This window comes from Paralichthys olivaceus, chromosome 11 (assembly GCF_024713975.1).
Source record: "Paralichthys olivaceus isolate ysfri-2021 chromosome 11, ASM2471397v2, whole genome shotgun sequence".
Classification (NCBI taxonomy): domain Eukaryota; kingdom Metazoa; phylum Chordata; class Actinopteri; order Pleuronectiformes; family Paralichthyidae; genus Paralichthys; species Paralichthys olivaceus.
Genome location: NC_091103.1, coordinates 19,319,795 through 19,342,017, shown reverse-complemented (window position 1 = coordinate 19,342,017; position 22,223 = coordinate 19,319,795). Strand labels below are relative to the sequence as shown.

Genomic DNA, 22,223 nt, shown 5'->3' with positions numbered 1-22,223 from the left:
TCTTCCAAGTCGGACTGTCCTGTGGATTTGATCATTAAGATGTCTCTTCAGACTGCGTTAATAAGTGAGTCCTTGGCTGCATTAGAGCAACACTTCCACTTCTGAACTCAGAGCCCTCATGCCCTAATTCAGTGTGAAATGGTTGACGGGGAAGTGTGAAAGTATCTCCCGAAGAAAAAAAGAAAGTTCATGGAAAAGGAGCATGCACACCAGTCAGAACTGTCGTCTCTACACACACACACTGCACATTTATGCTCTCACAAACGACACACAACAGCTTCCATTGAAACTCGCGAGCATTGGCCACTTGATGGCTTTTGGATTTCAACAATCTCCTTTGAGTAAATAAGATGTTTGGAATGCACTGCAGCCAGAGTGCATTGTGGGGCAGCATAATAAATGCAACTCAGCTATCCAATGATGCTCCCCTGCCAATAATCCTTGATGCTGTGTTTCATAGTCTAACTCTACACACCATCGATGGGTCAATTTTTGCAAGTGCTTGTTTAAATTTTAAATCTGTGGTTCTATGCAAACACTCCCATGCATGTATTTTTATTGATGTTTTGATCGACCAATCCTACTATTTTAAACAGAAGAAATGTAGATGATCTTAAAAGGAATGCTGTCCTGCTCTCAGATTTGCTTTCTATTTTTCAGGCGGCTTATATAGATTTACAGGATCAGTTGAGGTTTATATTTTTCGGTCCTCTCTACATTATCCTCTTCACTTCGCCTCAAACCACCTCTCCTCCCAACCCTCAGTCATCAGTCCATACTGATGGAAACACAAACCGGGCTGAGAAGTACAACAATGCAGTGTCGACAAGGAGTGATAGCGGAAGGCTGACACAGTGAGAGGATTAGGAGGATGATAATATTAGCAGTGACTCTGTACTCTTTAAATAGAACTCTCTCTGGGCGTTGACGATGGCTGGAAGTTTGCAGCACATCACAGCGACAGATGAGCATTTATTGCTCTTGTGCAAATTCATGTAGTCACATCAAGTCACTTGCATGGGGTTTGCTTCAGGGCTTTGACTCCTTCCCGGAAAACCCTGTTTGTCGCTAACAAAGGAAGTCCATTTGCTTTTATAACTTTGGTATTTTGCAATGTAGCGTGAACAAATGAGCAGAGCTAGGAAACTGCAGAGCAGAGGCTACAGGTGTTTCCTTTGTACCACATTCATTGTGCTGAGCCCACTGATGGAAAATCCCTCAGCCTTGTCTGTTAGTACTGAAAACAACATGAGCAATGTGCTACTTTAAAGTCAACGCTTGTGATTGCTGCTGATTTACAAAATATGATTACGAGATGCTACAGCATTTCATAATGGCTGTACAAGTAATTATCTCTGAATATTGTCAGTCACTAAAGATGGAAGATTAAGTTAGAGACTGGGGTTTGCGTCTGTGTGTGTGTGTGTGTGTGTGTGTGTCTGTGTGTGTGTGTGTGTGTGTTTTTGACATGTTTATGACACGAAATGTTCCTAATTTGATGTCATCAGTATTCATGTACACCGGTGTTTACAAACATAAAGCTTGTATGATCTGTGCTGTTGTTACGACCTCCTTTGTTCCCTCAGAGCAAAATTCCATTAAAAAATGCTCATCACTTTAAATGAGGTCAATGCAAATGCGTTTCCCAATTAGTCTTATCTTGCAAGTCTGACACTTACACAAAGCAAACCTGCCATATTTGTGTGTGCATGTCTGTGTGAGCGTACCTGTGAGCGTACCTCTGAGTTTGTGTGTGTGTGTGTGTGTTTGCACATCTCTCAGCTTTTGTGAGTGCAATTTCAGGTTAAGAAGTTGGATTTATTGTTGACAATGGATTATCTTAAACTTGAGGTATAAGGTTTGCGATAAGGTGTACTGCCGATGCTTAGAGCAGCTTATCGTGGTTTTTGCATGTTTTAGCCTTTTAAGTACAAGTTGTGCTCGTGTTGTGCTGGTTTTCCAGAGTATGACACAGATCGGAAGCGATTTCCTTTAGCTCCGAGGCAGCCACCAGTTTCTCTTCATGTCAGTTCAGTAAGAAGATTCTACTCGTAGAGGCTTTGCTTACTTGAGATAAATGATCCATCATGCTGTTGTTGCCTCCATGTTTGTCACAGGTAATGCTGTCAGTGTGTGTGAGGGACACAGACGTAATGAGGGATAGATTTGTTTTGTCTTTGAAAAGCTCTGTATCTCATGTTCAATCTGACATGTACTCATAAATCACCGGCAAAAATACTTTCATTCTACAATAGCATCACCACAGAAAAATGGAAGGGCTGAGAATAAAGAATGATGATGATTTTTGGTCTTTGCTAATTGATTGTCATTGTTCTGAGATGAATAGAAAAACAGTGGCTGCTGAAGTGAGAAAATCTATCGCATCCAGGGCGGAAAGGTGAACATACAAAACACATCCAATGGAAGCACAATGATCAGTATTATGCTTATCTTTGTGTTTAGGAGCTTGGGCCATTTACCCAAGTGTTTCCTCTCCATAGAGTATGTGAGTTGAATACCTGTTTGTGCTTCTCTGCATGCAATCTTTGCTTAACACAACCCACCCTAAAACCAGAAGGTGCCACCGAGCAGAATAAAAAAGCCCTTAGCTGAACTTCCTACAATAATCCTAAATAACATGTAGCAGTAATTAACGCATGTCAAAGTATGGTATATTCAATGGACACCTCATCTTTTCCATCTCAGAGCTGTTCTGACACATCATCCCTTGTGTCCACTCCATGGCTGACTGGTTCTGAGAAAAAGAGAGAGGGACAGAAAAGAGAAATGGACAGAAAAGCCGATGCAGAGATGGAGCGATGTGTATGCTTGCATGGCTACAAAGATGCTCGCATGTACAAAGACATATACTTACTCAACATGTACTTGTATAAGCCGTAGAAAAGACATACACGCACTAGGAGAATCAAAAACATCAGTCTGATTGTTCACACAAAGATACAAGGGCTGTGTCGTCTCACCTGCAGTTAGATACACACCACAGCTGATGTTGTACACATATAGACATATTTGTGGATTGTATGGATATGACACAGCAATGATCAACCTGTACAAACCTGTGGCCCACAGATAGAGAAATCAGCCGACTCTCAGAGTGTCAACCGAAAAGGCCATTAGGAAAATCTACGTGTCCGTTCCATTAACACGGTAATTAGGCTCAGTTATAGCCATGATGTGAAGTCAACCCGAGAGCTGCTGCCAATGCATGTCAGCTGAGACACTGTCCATGTTTGTGAATGGTGGATTTGTCACAGTGAAGGCTGCGTCTGATGCATCAGCCAGGCTCCCTCCAATGTGTTATTTTAGGTGCAAAAAATTTAAATTCGCCAGAGAACTTGTGCGCTGTTCCTGCCAACGGTGACGCATCTCTGCCTCACTGTTATAGACTCAGACATGCTGGCATACTGAGCCCTTTTGGCAGACTGGTGAAATCTGTACTTTGAGGTTGTTTGTCTTGAATCAAGTGGTTTTCTGTCCGGCAGCGAGGAGTGGTAAGACAGCTGATTCACACAGCCAATAAAAACCTTGGACAAAGCAGGGATAGAGCATGTTTAGAGTACAAATCCTCAGACCCAATCATTTTGAAATCAGCTCCGTGTTTGACTCAAAACATAAATGGAAAATAAATGTGGGCCCTTATGTGCATTAGTTCATCACAAACCATAGACTTGCATTTGTGTGATACATTAAACCCCAAAAAGAATCTTCTGAAATGCACACTGTGACTCATGCTAGTTCTCTGAAAAGATCCAGATGTAACACATCATGAGACTGAGCTGTTCTTTTTTTTGTACAGCCTAATCGCTGATGAGAAGCTGTGAGGATTCAAGTTTAGACAATAGACCTCTTTCAAAGCTGCTACAGCTATAAACACTCATCATAATGGCGCGTTTCATTGCAAGTGTTGGAACAGCAATAATCGATCTGATGTGTGTCCCTGAGGCAGAAACACACGCTGCAAACAGATGCTCTTTTCCAAAACACACTAAACAAAACAAATATGATGCAGAGAGAGAGCATTGTAAGGTGACCCCCAAAGGGATGAGTGTGTTTGTCTCTCTCTATGTTTGTGTTAAAGTTAGACTATATCATAATTCAAGATTCAAAAGGTTTTATTGTCATTGTACAAGTACAACAAAATTGTGTTTGGTAGCTCTCTGCTAGCCAGCAGAAATAATAATAATATAATTCAACAAATATAAAAATACTAATAACAATGCTATAAAAATATCAATGTGAAAAAATGTACAGCAGGTTTACAATGTGTAGATAGTGCAGTGTGCAATAGTGAAGTGTAAACAGTTGGATACAAAAAAAAACTGTTCTATATTTTAGCAGCCTAGTGAGTTCTGGCTCAATTAGGACTGATTGATATGCAGCTATAGGGGTGGGTGTGTCTGTGTGTGTGTGTGTGTGTGTGTGTGTGTGTGTGTGTGTGTGTGTGTGTGTGTGTGTGTGTGTGTGTGTGTGTGTGGACACACAACCGATATAAATATCAAATGTACAGGCTTGTTAAAGTCATGACAAAGTGTTCCAGAGTAGGGTGTAGGACCTCCAGGGGTCCCTCAGGGGGCTCCACAGGCCCCAGCTAAATGAGAAACAGCTTAATTTCACCGTTCCCTCCAAGATAGCACAATGGGAGAATGTATTACTGTAATCTATTCTCATTAGAGCTTAGACAACCTACTGTTGTCAGCCACCCAGAATAGACAGTTACATGGATGTATCTGGCCAATTAAAGCCTAGAGACAGTTCATTGGGACCAGGGATCATCAGATAAGAGAGTGGGGTCTCATCTGTCAGGGGGATCTTGATATTAAAAAGTTTGGGGAGTTATTCCCTTTTATACGGAAAGATCATGAGAGTGCATTGTGTCGCCAGTGGAGAATAACCTTGTGAACTGCGGCTTGATCCATCTCATCTCGATGTAGTGACACGCAGCATATAATAATGGCTCAGCAGAGTGCAATGCACGGAGAGATAGCCTTGTGACCCGGGCACAACTCATAAACTGCAGTGCGGCATCAGCTGTATCCCTGGTAGTGGGTCCCCATGTTTCCATTTCCCAGAATCCTTGTGCTGCTGTGCAACTTCAAGATGCACTTCAAATAGCGTGTCGTCTGTAATAACATCTCCGAGGCAGCGTGGTGCATTACAAAAAGCCTGAGTCATATTCAGACCGCTTTTACGCGTAAAAGGAGCGATGATGGCGCACTGTGAGAGAGCAGGTTCCACCTTACAGAATGCGGAAATCAGCCAAACAATCACTGTGAAGAAGACACATAAATTTAAAGTTTTGACTCACCCCTTCTGAACATCTTGCAGGCCTAGGTGTATTTCCTCTTCTGTCCTCGGAGAAACATCTATTCTTATATTCCAGACTCCAAACTCGTGCGCTTTTCAGTTTTGAAGTTCAGCTCCGGGGGCTCGATCGTGTGAAATTGTCACTTCGTCTCTCCTCTGGATTTTTCTTGCGATCCACCGTATTTATTTTTAATAGAGTTGTACTGCAGAGTGGTTTGAAGAGCGCCGACAACCAACAATAATCTCCTGCTCCACAAAGTCTGGCGGAGCTCGGTCGGACCAGGGGGATATTACGCGGCAGTCATCGCGGAGCAGACGCGCAAAAACCATCCCTTCAGTCCGGGATGAAGGTAACTCCTGAAACGCATGATGATCCTCTTGATAGCCAACTCCTTTTTTTGCAAATCAGTTCTGGGGGCAATTCGACGCTGAACACAAGCTCTCTCCAGAAAACAACCAGTCAGATATTTAAATCCAAAATCTCACATTCTCCTCTCGGTGTCTCAGAGCCGCTCAAATCGCATCATATTCGTTAAAATCTCTAATTAACACAAGTTATTTGGATTCACATTCCGCCTCTGATGTCGGATTATAAACGCAGAGTCCTCAAATCCTCCTTAATGTAGACTTTGATGCCTTCGGTTTCCTCCTCTCCTTCCCCTATCCCTCTTTTCTTTCCAGCTCCCCTCTCCCTCTTGTAATTGTTGGATTTTCTGTGATCTTGAATCTCTCTGCTTCTCTCTGCACCTTTGGATCACAGCTCGGTGATGCGCTCAAGGAGGGAAAAAGTGTGTTGTACTGCCTCAGCTCCTCCACCGGGCAGCATCCTGCTCCACATCCCTCTCACTTCGCCTCTCTGTGTGTGTCTGCGCCAGCCTCACACACACACACACACACACCTCCGGTATATTTATATTCTCATGATAACTAAGAAACTCTACCCCCGCACACCATACGATGTTGACACTCCACACACACACACACAACAGGTCTTTATATCCATATGATCCCCCCCCCCCCCCCACACACACACACACACCACACCACAGGTCTTATTCATATGATTCACTCTTCTAACACACCACATGTCTTCATATTATGACACTCACTGAAACCAATATGATATGGGTTTAAAATGACATTTAAGTTGTTAAATGGATTACATTAATCATCAGAGACACACACCGAATACACACACACTTCTACCCTAACCCTACCCCACACTAAATGCCTAACCCTATCCTTAACCTGACCCAACCAAAACCAAATTGTGTATTCACCTTGACATAAAAATATAAATTGAAGGGTTTATGTTAACAGATTCAGGTCTCAACACCCACCCTTTGTAAGAGTTAGACTACACGAACGTCTTGTTTTTATGTTCTATCATAAGAACAATATATATATATATATATATATATATATATACATTTGCATTTAATTATTGTGCCTTATACAGTTATATCATATATATTGTTTTTGGTTTTACTTTAATCTTCTTTAATTCTTTATTTTTGATATATTGGTATCTTCTAATTTTACATATTTCTTCCTTTGTGTATGAACCTTATGTCAAGTTTTTTGTTTTATTGATGCATTGCACTCATTTTCTCTTTTTAGCTCTCACATTTGTTTTATTGTCTGTTTTGTTATGTTGCTCTATCTATCCATCTATCTATCTATCCATCTATCTATCCATCACTTGCTTTATTTCTTTATTTTTTAAACTTTACTTTATTTACACAATGTGTAAAACACATTTAAACTGCCTTATTGATTGCATTGATTTTATTGCAGCTGTATGTCGCCACTGCGGACAACGATGACATCGGTGCTCGACTCCTCTCCTCTGTTCTCTTCGTTCGATTGCTTTCCCCTTTTTCTTCCTCACATGTCTTCTTGTTTGGGATGACAAAAACATGGCTGCTCCCACGAGTGAAGTCCAGCTTGTTCCTGCTAAAAAGCCCACAGGTAAATATGAGTGCGCTGTGTTCAGTATACGGATATAATAGTCGATAAATGACCGTCAGTACTTTGTGTAGACTCCTGACTTCCTCGTCCGTAGGTCGGAGCTACACGGACACTGTTGTTTCCAGCTCAACAGCAGTTTGGTCATGAAGCAAACACAACATGTGTAAAAGCAGCTTCTCACCTCCATGATATTTACTGGTAACCCAGCTGTTTCTTAACTAAGCTGCTGACACGATAAAACACGTGTTTGGTTAGCCTCATAGTTAGCATCCAGGAAGTGTTGAGTGTTTTCCACGGGTAACGTCTGTCTGTCTGTCTCTGTCTAAACAATTTTAGGGATTTCATTTACAGTTGAATATAAGAGATCATCCAATTATATATTTTATATTCAGTGACATTGAACAGCTTTTGTCTATTTCACTGATGGTGTTTGAACTGTGTTTTCCTCCTGACGAAAATACAGGCAGCTGTATTCTACGCGGTGCAAATAAAGAAAACGCGTGCAAAAAAAAAAAGAAGAAAACAATTGTATCATCGATTGACTTCAATTTTAGATTTTTTTTGTCAGGATTCAAGTTTTTACCTGTTTTTTCAAATGTATTGTCCAAATATGTTACTTACTTTGACTGGGCTGTAAAATTAAACCAGGTAAATGCAGTAATTTTTAATTACATATCTGTCATAGAGAAAAAGCTTAACATTGTCATTTTCTGTGTATCTGGTGACAATTTTCAGACTCAAGGAAAATATGGGAACAATTGGACCTGGGTATACAAGAGTTTGTCTTTCACATATGAAGAAAGCAGCAGGAGATTTTCTGGGTCAGACGCATTCAGAACATTTAGGGTGAGGGGTTTCATCTTAGCAGGGCAGCAGGAAGCAGGACATGATATATAAATTCCGCTGTAAGATCAGGTGTTTTTGTCTGCAGGACATTGATGCATTCTTACATACAGCCCCTCCAGAAAACTTGAAGAGCATCTCCAGAGCTCGGTGCATATCTGAAAGCAGCAATACAAAGACTAGTTTAATTGTTGCCTGAAATAATATAATTTTGATTGTCTGAGTTATTTATTCAAAACCAATCATGCTGTAAAATGATGCAACATTAGGTGTTGCATCATCTTTCTGTCGATAGTGGAAGTGCAAAATCAAAAACCACCTACAACCTTTAGTTCCCAGAGGGCTGTAAACAAATTACTAAATTTGGCCTGTTTCAGTAGGCATATGAAAGAAATGCAATGATTAAAAAATGTTGGACACTGTCCCGGATTTACAGAGTTGCGCTTGTCATTCAAATCCTGCCTGCACCTGAGTGCAAGCGGGGGAATGCTGAGCTCAAACTATGGCAGCAAAATTATAGCAAACCCTCCTCTAGTGTTTCTCCCATTTCAAAACAAGCCAGCAGCTTGTAGAAAATTAATTTGAGAAGATGCTGCAAGGACAAATTTGTCCAATTCCCCATCTCTCCTAACCTCATTACGTGAGGCCTATCACTGCAGTGTTGAGGGATGCATTTGCAGAGTCTGTATGAGAGAAAACAACTTTCCTGACCTGTATTAGCATCTCACCACACCACCAACCCCCCAATAACTCCAAACGTGTCTGTACTTGGTGAAGAAGATTTGGTGCAGAGAGTGACGCATACAACCTGATGTAGAACATCACAGTTAACTTACATGTTCAGTCAGTGGAGTATAAGTAGAGAAATGGTCATTAGATATGGCTTTGAACCTGTGTTCCCTGCATTGCTAACAGCTCAATTGTTTAACCTTCTCTTCAGTCCGAGGACCACGGCGGGTAGCCAATCAAATTCCAGATGAAATCCTTCAAGACACCGAGTTACAGGAGGCGATTAAAGCCCTGCCTGCAAATTACAACTTTGAGATCCACAAGACAGTTTGGCGAGTGAGACAAGCCAAAGCTAAGAGAGGTGAGCTCTTTTATTTCTATCCCTGCACACTTGATTGATTATGATCATGATTAAAAGGCTTTATTTACCCGTTTAACAAACGTCTACATTTTAAATGATAGAAAAGCAAAGGTTTGATACGCTTCACTGACCGGGGGTCTGGGTGGGGTCCTTACTTAAAAAAATGTTCGGTTTAACCTGACATGATGCAAAAGCAGAGCCAACCATGTATTCCTCAATGTCAATACTCCCAAGTGCAGTCTATGTTCGGCTAAGTGCACACACAGATGCACAGAAATCTAAAGTGCTTGTGCTAGAGGCTTTTAAATTGCAGAACTAACTTTTGAATTAAGTTACATTAGCTAAACTGGAACAGAGGTTGGATGAAGTCATTTGGAAGTAAAGGATCTGTCATGAATACACAGTGTTTATTTACATGAGAGGAATAACTCACATTTACCATCATAAATGGAGCAGAAATGACACTTTGTTGAAAGTTATAAAATAAACTGACACTACATTACATAGTACACCATGCCCTTTGTCACCTTGATTCAGATATAGTTAATGTCCATGTAATATCAGTGTGACCAATACAAATAGTAGCTGAAGGACTATGAGTCCAGCAGTGAAGTACTTTCTTTTCTATTGTTACCCACACCTCATTATCAGTTGCTTTGCAGCATTATTGACCATATGCATCACAGAGTGAGTGTCTGAAGACACAGAACACAAAGAATCCTGTAACTTAAAAACAGTGTGTGCAAGCATTAATATAAAATACAATCCGTGAGCACATCTGTGCTTTGACCTACTTTGATGACTGTAACACTCTGTAACCTGCAAGGCTCACACAGGTTTTTCCACTGTTGTGACAAATTAATAAAATAATCCTTTTCAAAAGGCCAACGAGGTGATTTTGGTATTTAAAACCTAACCTCACTGAAGATATATGAAACAACATACATAAAAAAAGTACACATTTAAAGATGTGACGTATCCATCTGACACACAAATGACTTAACGCTCACACTCCATGCACAACATTTTCAAGTAAAAGAAATCATATTTTTGGCTTTGGCCCTTATCAAAAGCACCATAAACAACAAACATTTCAAACAAAAAATATTCTCCTTATCAACTACAAAACTGGGAAGCAATTTCTGTTTCCTCCCTGACAGAATGTCCAGACGTCATATCTTTTGATATGAATCCTTTTTTCATTGGTGTTATTTCAGGATGCGAGTGATTAAATACAGGACAAAGGTGAAGAGAGAAGCATCTGATTTGAGCATAAACTCGGGAGTTGAGTTACTAAACCCTGCAGTGGGTTCGTAGCCTCAGGACTAACAGGACAGAGTGGGAGGCTTCACCGACACTGATGCTGTGTCGTGTGGCAACAAACAACAGAACATCTACAGCCGTCAGCCACACAGTGTAGTGGAGTCGACTCTGGTTTAGCGTTTTACATCCTCAATTGATATCATTTAAAATCAAAGTAATCCAACATCTAAAATCAAAGAAAATAATTGTTTTTGTAAAACTGAAAACTGTTGAAAGAAAAAGATAACCAAACATAATAACCAAAAACAATAGTGCTGGGCTATTTGGTAGAAGTATGATTTGAGAGATGGTTTAAAAAAGAAAGTGATGTTTCAAGTCTTATTCCTCAGGTAACTCCACCCACACCCACTAACCCCTGTGATCAACAATCAGAGCTGAATCTGTTCTCTTGAGTTACAATAACTTTGGTCTGAAAACAATTGAATCAATCCTTTAGTAGCATAATTGCTTCAGCTCCTGCCCCTCATGCACTGTTTGTGTATCTTTAGACTTGTGTTGCAATGGTTGCTTTTAAAATAACTAGTCCATCACTGATGAACGTGTCAAAAGTCTTCCAGTCATTCCTGCCTCAGGTGGAAATATGCAGATGGCATGCCAAGAGGATTGAAACATTTTTTTAGATGTTCCTGTGGTGAGTGTGCTGTTTACCTCAGCACTGCTGGTGTGACGTTTTTATTTTTTAAATATCAGAGCGTATCCTCTATCTCTCAACTCAGAACACAACATACCTTATCACCCCTGTCTCTCTGTTCCCCCTTTGTGTCCATCTGTTCCTTTGTCAGTCTTTGAACTCCTGTTGAGTTTCAGAGACTGTGCTTTTGAAATCGAGGAATGAGGAACATGCAGCAGAATTTAATTTTAGCTGCCGTTTGCTGAGTTTATAAATAGTCCAAAGCTGAGTTGTTTTCCCTAATTTTCTCATTTGAATCTTAATTGTGTTGTTTTGATATGATTTGCTCAGCATCTAGACTCTTTACACGAGCAGCTTAGTTCTTCAGATTTTCTAACTGCTTGGCAGTCGGTTCTCTTGATTTCTTCTGCACATTTATTTAAGATAAAGACGAGAGTAATGGTAATAAAGTGATAATAACTAGTTGACTTGAGTCTATGGTGGTGTTTAAGAATGACTGACATGCCTCAGATATGAATTCACACATATCAAAGGTGTAGATGAAAGTTCTTTGTGGTTTGAACCTTCCAGCTGTGGTCAATATCACTGAAGCTACTGTGTTCACATGAAGTGACATTTTAATTGTAAAACCACAGACTGTAAAGGTAGAAATAGCATCTCCACTTCCTTCAACTATCCAGCAACAAAGCCAAAACATCCTAAGTTCAAAGGCTGCCGTCTTGTCCTGAGGACATCATTCAGAGTTTGCACAGTAGCAATCAGGGGAGTGGAACCGTGAATTCGAGGTCCCGCTGACCAATCGCGAGTTTCTCAGCTGTGAATCATGATGTTTCTCCTTATTTTTATATCATCAAAACACTAAATAAACCAAACTTACTGGGAAAAAAATGAACAAACATCAGGGTCATTTGTGAATTACCTGACAGAAAATGACCGAAACCATCTTTGAGAAAAATTGATTGCAGGTGTATTTTGACTTTTTTGTTTGGCCAATGTCCCATCAACTTACATGGAGGAGGCAGGGTTTATGACCTATACTGCAGCCAGCCACCAGGAGGCAATTAAGATGCTTTAGCTCTTGGGGAGCTGTCACCGTTCCTCTTTTTTCTATCTTCAGTTTAATATTCATTATCTGAAACTATAGACAGAACATCTTCTACATTGTCGATATCAGCATTTGAGAGCAATGAAAATCAGATTATGAAATGTTCATTTCCATTTACCTTTATGTATGTCATTCTATTGTAGCCTCCAGTATGTTACACAACTTTTTCAGACTTGAGACTACAGATTCACACTCACTAATTTTAGACGAGACACTGAGATAAAGTTAAAGAAACAAAAAGCGGTGCGGCCTTGAGTCTTCGGGGACCTTGAATCCATGAAAGTGTCTCGCTTGGGGGATTGTGAAATGCCCGGGGAGTTGTTCTGTTTCCCAAGGTCTTCTCACAACTAAACTACAGACATTCAAAAGCTTAGCACAGTTGACAGTTTCCTTGTGTAGGTTTCTTTGAGCTCCAAGACAATAACAAAAGAAAAGAGAAACATTGGGCATTAAATCCTTCTTTCTTCCCTCCAAGGCACAGTGACTTTTCTGAGTGCACAGGGTGTTAGAAAATAAGAGAAAAGCTAAAGTGACAATGCAGTTATAATCAGAATTGTAGAGTGTAGTTTGAATTGAGGATTGCTCAGTGCTGATGTGAACTACACATCCAACTGAGCCACAGATGGCCGGCCACACTCAACAGAAGTGCTCACAAGTCTAGAATGACTAAACATCCATGAATGGGGTCTTGTTTTTTTTCTCAGTTAATTAATGGTACTTTTTTTTAAGTCTTTTTGTACCACCACAAATGACAGAACGACTGTCTTCTCTCATACCCAAATATAAAATGACTCCTCAGTAAGTATAGTCAAAGATGGCCTTTTCTCCACTGTCTGAACAGGGTGTTCATTTATAGAAAACATGACAGTAGTCGAGAGCGCTGGCTGCCAGTGTAAAGTTCAAGCAGATCAGAGTCGGTGCTATCTACAGACTGGACACACACATGGGGACACAACTGCTTCTACAGAATGTGGGATTCAATACATTTGAAAAAAGCTGGAACCATAAAGTGTTTGGTAGTTATGCTTGATAAATTATGAAAACATTCCTTCCACCCTATAATTGAATCTGAGCAAATATTTCAATCAACAAATGTGGTTTCCGAGAGAAAAATGAGTGTGTGATACTCTGACTAAATTCAAAATTCTAATTCAAAATCTGTGTCAATTCACGCTTTTGTACTTTATATAAGCCCATATTGTTGAGGCTTCCATAATGTGGACAGTTAAAATAATAAAATAAATCACAATATTATTTTTTTTGTAAACTTCCATCCATTGTCTTCTTATTGGGACGGGGATTGGTTTGCTGAGACAGTCGGCTAAGCAGGTTGCTCCGGACGTCACTCGACCCAATCACACCTCCCAGCTCCTCCAAGGAGATCCCATGGTGATCTCAGGCCAGAAGGGACGTTGTCCCTCTAGCGAGTTCCAGGTCCACCTCTGGGTCTTCTCCCAGTTGGGCCTGCACGGTAAATCTCTAATGGGAGACCATTAATATGACTATATGCTGGAACCACCTCAACTGTCCCCTTTTGACGTGAAGCAGCAAGGGATCTACTCTGAGCTCTCTCCAGATGTTTGAACTCCTCACCCGACAGAGAAACTCATTTCAGCTGCTTGCATTTGAAATTTTGTTCTTTTAGTAACGTCTCCAAAACTCATGATCATGGCTGAGGGCTGGAGCGTGGATCGATAAGTAAATCGAAAGGTTTGCCCTCTGGCTCAGCTCCCAATTTATAAATTAGGGGTCTCTTGTAATCCCAAAAAGGTATCATCCAAATTACCTGGCATGACTCAGACATAAAAATATGTATGTGTGTATGCACATATTGCATTAACAATCAGATTTTCTCTAATACCATTCAAACATCAAGAATGTGGGATTTATAGTAGAAGTGATTAGTTTTAGCTACATATGCTTAATAAACTGTCACCTGGGTATTTTATATTTAGTGATTTGATTAATTCATTTTGTCCCCTTTTCCTAATTTTAATTTGTAATCAAATCTCTGCTTTTGTTGTTCCTCTTGCATTCAATTGACATTTGACAATCTAATCCTAAATGTTGCTGTATGCACTCACACACCCAACATTTTAATCTACGACAGGATAGACTTGATCTATAGCCTTACTCTGGTCTCTCTCACTATAACCCCACTTTTGAAAACACTGAGTAATCCCTTGGCTTTGACAGTCAGTCTGCCGTGCACTGGTAAATTGGTTTTACCCGCAATTTCTTAAATTTACTTCCTGTCCTGGATTGTTAACATAATCCCACACGCAGCTCTCTTGTTACCTGTTAAAACAATAGTTGTGTTGGAGCACAGCATCATTAGATGGCTGGCGATTGGCACTTCATGTACGTGAGCCTTCTGACACTGCAAATAGAGAGAGCTGTGCGTATGTAACAGACGTTCACAATAACTGGCATGTCTGTGAAAAGAAACAGACAAAGCTGTTGTTTTTTCCTGGGGAGCACTTTCAATGTTGGAAGCAGTTCATCATGTTTGCATGCAAACCCAAACATGCATTCAGAGTCCCACCTCCAGCATCTGACTCACCTTTTGTTGGGGGCAGCAGACGGAGCGAGCTCTTTGCTTCTGTCAGCCGGGGCAGAGGTGTGCTCTGAAACCTTTCTCTGTTAATAAACTTGCCCTTTTCCAGGTAATGACCTGTCTCTCACTGTCTGCATGAACGCTCGGTGATCCCTTAACCTTTCATCAGTAAGTAGTGCTCTTGCTCCTCCTCTTCGCAGCGCTCCATCTATCACTCCATTTCATGGCCATCCTCCCTGAAACCGCTCAGCCTTTTTTTCTGTCCCAGCTTCTATTCTTTAATGCTCTCTGGCACAGAAGTCTTGAAATTGTTTCAGGCCTAGTCAGGTGAATTGAGTGTCCATTGAGACGTTGATGGATTTATTGACGGTGTGACAGCGTTTGACAGTGGGGCAATTGTCACTGTTGTCTTTGTGTCCATGTGTCTGACTTGGTGAAAGGGGCTTCACCCTGAGGTAGTCAGCATTTAATTAAAGCAAGTTTGTGATCATTTTAACTTTTAAACAGAAATCAGTTTCTTCACAAACACTTCTAAATAGACATAAGAGACCTGTAGATTCAACAAATTTAATCAAATGTTCCTTTTTAGTTTTCTCCTCTAAATGTGTATGTTTATCTGCATCTGAAACAAAGGATTCCTTTCACACACTCGTTTTTCTCTCGGAAAACACATTTGCTGATTGAAATGTTTGCTCAATATTCAATTATAGGGTGGAATGAAATGTTTTCATAATTTATCAAGCATAACTACCAAACACTTTATGGTTCCAGCTTTTTCAAATGTATTGAATCCCTGTCTTTCTCTGTTTCTGATCACTGAAAATCTGCTTCTCTCTGGTTTGGGACTGCTGGTTGAATAGGCTGTTTATATTCTTACTTTATTGGTAAAATAATCATATAAATTGATAATAAAATATCATGAATTTCAGCCTTGATTAGTATAAAATATATATTTTTTAAATTTTAGACTAAAAGGAGGAACATAGGTTTCACAACACTCTTTTGCTTTCCTGACTAAAGTCTGTCATTCGTCCTTTCATCTACTTGATGACCCTGCAGGGTTACGGTTGACATCTTCACTATCTGAGTAGTCTCTGATACGAACATGTCATCGTCTTTATTTGATGACACGAGTAATGTTTAATAAATCGTGGACTCATGATCTACCAAATAATATAGGATCTTTAGTGCAAAAACCACCAGCCTACAGCACATTAAGCTGTTCATCCCCTTTGAATTCCAATCATTCATGATAATATTTCTTTAAGTGAAAGCAATAAAGCTGCATTTCTGTTTCTCTAAGTTAAGGAGAGTTGGGATTAAAAAAATAAATCAAAATTTAGGTGTTTATGCTTTAATGGAACAATCATTAATGCAGTGACCTTTTTAACTATTTGGTCATGTATAATTAGTAAAAATATCTCAGATTTATAGAGTGCTTGGAAAATAAAAGAACCTGAAGTCTTAACACAATCTTGTAATCAAATAACATTTAAATTAGAAAGTGCAGCACAGTGCGGAAGTGGTTACTGAACAGAAGCGACTGGTCAAGCAGAAATAATGAGGTTTTAGATTGTATTGATGGAACTAATGTTGCCATAGAGCCAATGTTAACAGCAGCGTCACGGACATTTGTAAATTGATCAGAAATGTGTAATATACTGCTTTATATGAATGCTTTATGTTTTTGAGGAATATATGCAGTTAAAAATAAAGTGTAAATGGTAAATAAAAAAATTTAAATTCTGCAATTAGGAAAATAATTGAAGCTTACATTCAGTCAAATGATTATTAAGAGTTTTATGAGGACTTCCAAAGGGAACATTGACTTGAACAAGCTGATTAGGGTCCGAAGGTAATAACTGTTTTCTTTTCTTTCTTAGAAGCTCATATTGTTACAGTTAAAGTAATTTATTTCTTATCCCCTGCACACACATTGCTAATTATTGAGAGTTCCATAGAAAAGACACTTATTTAACATTCTGCACCTGCTTTTTAGAGGTGGAACATTTTTCATGCAATGCCAATTCCCTGGATTTATATTAGCAGCAGATTCAGCAGAGAATGCAACACATCGCCTGATGATCTCCAGGCGTCTTTTTCCTGATTTTTCTTGAAATTAATATGCATAAAGAAAATAGTCGTACCTCACCGAGAGCAGGCAGGTTGCAGCTGAGATGATAAACCCTTCAGGCCCTTGCTCATCTCTTGTTGCAAAGAGATTCTGAAAATAGGCACAAACCACTTAGTAAATCCTGGTTTAATCAAGGTTTTCTAGTGGTTCATCTAAGTTGGTGTCACACATCAGTTGGTTGCCTCTCATCAACATGCAGCACCATCAGAAGGACCAGTGTAATTGGACACTTGATTTTAGTTTTACAGCAGCTACATCAGTTTGTCCATATATAATTACAGCTTTGAGACATGAACTTGTGTAAAGCTCAGGGAAAGTCGTGTTTTTTTGTGTGTTTCAGCACTAGAGCGAGTCAAATGTGTCTCACGGAGCCGGTGGCAGGCAGACGGGGTGACAGTGAAAAGAGCGAGTTTAATGCTTCTGTAGATGCCACGAGCTGTGGAGCTAGACCTGCAGTGATTGGTTTGGACTATATTTCCAAAAGCCTGTCACCTGCTAAAATAAACCAACAGTGCTGCTGTGGCAGAGGAGAAATTGCCCTGAACTGTCACTTTTTTCTGTCAGTGGAGCACTCTGAACCAGTAGCAGTGGTTATGTATAGTTGTGCTGCCCAGGATTTATTAAAGAACATGTTTCATCGCTCTAACACAAACATTTAAATTTTCTCTTTGCTTTTTTCCTCCCCTACCAGTGGCTTTGCAGCTTCCAGAGGGCCTGCAAATGTTTGCCTGTGTCATCGCTGACATAATTGAGAGGTGAGAAAGTGCTTTTGTATTTTGATTGCTCAAGATATTTGCTAGTGTGTGTGAGTGAGCTGCAGGTGTAGGAGTCATGCCGGTAACGGCCACTTGATAGTCATTAGGAAAGCAAGAGCGTTATCGTAATTCCCCACCTTCGACTCAATCAGGGATTTAAACAGAAAATGAGACTCAATTACGCTCTTTTTTTTTTATGACAGAGAAGATATCACAACTTGCTGCGGTCACAGTTGGAGAAGGGAAGAGATATTATTCATGTTAATTACATCTTGTTTCAGTCTACATATGCCCTACTGCACAGCGGCACTCCATCACACAGACACTTTTTTTTAATCCTGCAGCAAGAATGGCTCCAGGATTAAAGTGCTCCAGACCTAATAGTTTGTCTTTTATAGCACACTGTGGTTTGGCCTACACTGTGCCAAATTGAATTTGTTCTTAAGTGCTTGGTAAATAGAAACGCACATTGTAAAATACACTTATGTGATGGCCACTGAGCACTATAAAAAAAAAAAGTTTTCTTCTCTTCCTCCCTGTTTAAAGTCACCGTGCTGTCACTTCATCTTCAGGTGACAACTGTTTCTCCAGAGCACTCTCTGCTAAGTGTTCTCTCAAAGAAAATGGCTGCCATCAGTAAGAGTGGCTTTCTCTCATAGGTGTCCAGTCAATACTAACCTGATTACAAGATGGACAAAGTGAGGAATAGAGTGGCGTGGGTTGCCATAAACTTATCAAGTAGGCTGTATATTTGATTTCATTCAGGAAATTTGTATTATTATGCTCTTCTTGCTTACATGTGCTTCACATTACTATGCCGAGATGCCAAGGCCCATATATTTACTTTATAAATAACAAAACTTTATTTTACTCTCAGAAGTGTTGGGAAGGTGGTCGTTTCTTTTCGTCTCAACTCTTTTATCAATCCTCTGTTTTCACACCATCAGTTTCTTCATCTCTACTCCAGCCACATCAGACCTCCATCACTATCTCTCTATCACTCTATTTACAGCCACTTCTACTTTGTTATCGCAAGAAAAACGTGCATTTTGATGATAGTGTCTGGTCTTATCATTCCTGCTGCTATCATTCTGAGAGCTACCACCGTGTGTTGCATTACCTGTCCACCACACACCCATGCAGTCCACATTTTTGTGTTTGAATAGTCACTGTCCATCATAATATTTGCTAAATCATGCCTCATCTCTTCTAATGAGAGCAATTAGCAAAAAGTGATTCTCACTGTTGTTGCACCTTGTCCTCTGTTGCTAGCCTGTCTGTAATTTCGCACCGTCCGCATAGTTTCTCCCTCAGACTGCTGCAGAAAAGATGATTCTCTAGTTTTCCCCTCATTAGGTCCTCCTGTATAGTTTCCCTCAAGCCATTTTGCTTCTGCCCTTGCTGTCTTATCATGTAGGAATTTTCTTAGTCATTTCAGTCTTTCCAGATTTAACAGACTTGTTCTTTGAATCCTTCTAAGCCTGTGTGAAGTACTACACCATCCATCTTGTGCATGCTGGTTGTCCAGGATGGTATGACAACAGATCCATCCTTAGGGATATTTACAGTTTATTTCAACTTGGCTCCACTTTTTGCTGTTTTGGGCATGGTTCTAATGGTTATATACTTTTACTGACTGAGATCTGGGAACTTGTTGGTATAGATGTGATAAAATCAGATAAAGGACAAACCAAGTGGTCAGGCAAACAAAACATCTTGTTCTCTACTTACTGGTTGGCTATGATATGGGTCATAAATCCCAGCCAGTTCCTTTGGAGGTAGTAATTGGTTATTGGATGTCATATTAATGGGGTAAAACAGAGGTTCACTTATAATTCGGTTGGTTGTTTGTGGACGATGGCTGATTGAGAATCTTCATCAATAAGCTTTGTGATGTGGTGGCCACAAGAATGGCAATTGTTGTTGACAGCCACATCACGTCTAAGGGCTTACGGGAGTAATCAGTGACTCTAAGGTCAACATTTTTGGTGGCTCTGAGGTTTTATCTCGATGTGGTGATGAAACTGTAACATCTGTGAAGAGGAACTAAAGGAACTCATGGTCTTGGTCTTAGTCTGTCACCACCTTACACTGTAACCAGATACTACAGATAGTGCCCTAGAAGTCAGACTAATCTTGATAACAATCTCAGAATATGGCTAATCCCTTCAAAGGCTTAAACTGCAGGTGAAAGCTGAAAGCGGTCAGTTTCTGGATGTTTAATCCGAATACTCCCTCTATCCCTCAACCCCCACCAGCAGGAAACCAGGATCGCCTTCTGAGAAACCTGTCAACAATTTAATCTGCCAAATAAATAGAAACTAAGTCAAGTATCTCAAGTGAAAGGTAAAAATAGACACAGAGAGAGAAAATTGAAATATTTGCAGCAGATACTTGCCGCAGCAAAGAAAATCCAGTAAATGGGCATGAGCATCCTAATGTGGATCTGGCATTGGATTGATTGGTGTTTGGAACGAGTGAATGACAGTAACATTTGCAGGGTGACACAGCAGGCAGTTGACCTTGTGTCTTTTAGCTTATATCATGGTCCCAGGAGTTTGGTCGCTGTGCCATCACCATCACTACCACAGTCCCTCGTTCTCTGGAGACAGGGCTGAGGTCCATATCAAAAATGGGGATGAAAGGGCTAAGCTGTCCTCAGTGTAAGGAGCTTCAGAGGGATGGACTGCTAAGTCTTAATGAGGACAAGCTGCTCTGAATTATAGCCATGCTGCAGTTAATACACTTAGGTCAAAGCACCCACCCTTAACATATGCGCACTTTGCAGTCACAGTCTCCAGTGCTTAATGTCATGTAGGTTCTACATCTCCCTTCCTAGCATTGCATGGTAATATAGATTATTGTTGTTGCATCTATTTATCTGTCTGCCTGCCACTTACAGTCTAGCACTCTCATTCACACTAGCATCCAGGGGAATAGAAGTTAAGTTCTCCTTTTTACACATTTACCATGACACTGCACCACAAACTGGGACCTCTAATGTGACCTTACAGTTGGATCAACTCAATTCTGACTCGAAAGTTCCTTTAAAAAGGGGATAAAACCAAAGTGATGCAGACTTTCTGTGCCATGGGTTTCCTTTGCCAGGCAACATTTAGGCTGTCCCATCATACTTGGTGGAGTTTGTTGTGACTCTAAGTAGCCTGGGAATAATCTTGCTGACACTACTTAGGGATGAATGAAGTCATTACAACATCCTTACACAAGTGGTTGTGAGGTTATGGGAAATATTTAAACCAATGTTACCATTAATTTTATTTACTCAGCACGCCCTTCCTAATTTGTAAATAACCACATAGCTCTATTCTATACCCTTTAAGTTTTGACATTTTCATAGACGTATGATCTCTGTTTTCAGAAGCAAACAAAAGAGAAAAGGTTTTCAGAATAGAATATAATAAATCTGTAGGTTGTGCTGGCAGGCAGTGATGCATGTGCTGTCACTGTACCATATGTTTTATTGGCTTTGACATTATGCCAGCTGTCTTGTTCCAGCTTTGAAAGATATTTCGATGAACTTACTTCAATATTTACTACTGCTGCTGTTGTGACTGTGAAGTGAATATAAAGAGAGTCGCAGAGAGCAGGATGTGCAGGGCTGTCGCCGTGCCCTAATCCTGAGGAAAGCAGTGGCATTTAATGTTAATCATTGTTCTCCTGGCACAAAACCCTGGCCTCTGCATGGAGATGTTGGCCTGTAACCTAATCCGAGGTCTTGTTCTTTGATATTTGGTGGTAGAATGAAAAATTTGCTGAGCAAACAAGGCCAAAGCGCTCCTGTTATCAAAGTAAAAAAAAAAAACACAGTGAAAGATGAAGCATTGCTCTTCGTGACTGAACATAAGTCATCAGAATCCATTTATTATGGATCACAAGAGAGAATGGAGTTGTTTTAATTGTGCTATTGTTAGTTTCACATGGACACAGGACTCCCTATTGGACATATTGATACTCAATCAATTCAGAAATCGATCAACTGAAATTGTATTTTAGTGTGAAACATGGCTTCATTCAACAAATTACATAGTTTAACACCATTAGAGTTTAGGTAATTAGTTCAGAAAAGATTGTCCTCTGTCCAATAAATGACATTTTAATATTTTCGCATGCATATTTTATTGTTGTTGAATATGTTTCAATCTGTTTCTACCATTTTTTTCAACCAACTACCTTAAACAAAGCTATTTCGTTGAATTACTAAATGAAAATAATCGGCACATCTACGGTAGTGCCCATGTTTTTTATATTTATACTTCTGATAGGCTGATGAACTGTGTGGATCTTCTATTTGTTCAACTTTTTTATTTAGAATCTGTAATTGTGGGACAACACTTGAAGGAGTCAGAGGTACAACATTGGACAGTAAGTAAAATGCATATAGTGAAGAGAGGCAGGACAAGGAGAAGAGATTAGCAATTTCAAATGTGTGAGTAATATCTTACTGAAAGCCTCACTAGTCACCAAAATA

The 22,223-nt window shown here is 40.0% G+C and overlaps 2 protein-coding genes across 2 annotated transcripts in view; one reads left to right on the top strand and one right to left on the bottom strand.

Annotated features, from left to right (window-relative positions):
- The window catches only part of rtn4rl1b (reticulon 4 receptor-like 1b), a 128,091-nt gene extending 121,895 nt beyond the window's left edge, over nt 1–6,196 (bottom strand). Inside the window, exon 1 of the mRNA XM_020087960.2 lies at nt 5,327–6,196. Within this exon, the coding sequence (XP_019943519.1) occupies nt 5,327–5,339 (13 nt within the window). The 5' untranslated portion in view covers nt 5,340–6,196. The remainder of the gene's footprint in view (nt 1–5,326) is intronic.
- Nucleotides 6,197–7,135: 939 nt separating this feature from the next.
- Nucleotides 7,136–22,223, top strand: part of dph1 (diphthamide biosynthesis 1) — a 49,955-nt gene continuing 34,867 nt past the window's right edge. The window contains exons 1-3 of the mRNA XM_020088596.2: nt 7,136–7,296; nt 9,080–9,229; nt 17,671–17,734. Of these exons, the coding sequence (XP_019944155.1) occupies nt 7,245–7,296; nt 9,080–9,229; nt 17,671–17,734 (266 nt within the window). The 5' untranslated portion in view covers nt 7,136–7,244. The remainder of the gene's footprint in view (nt 7,297–9,079; nt 9,230–17,670; nt 17,735–22,223) is intronic.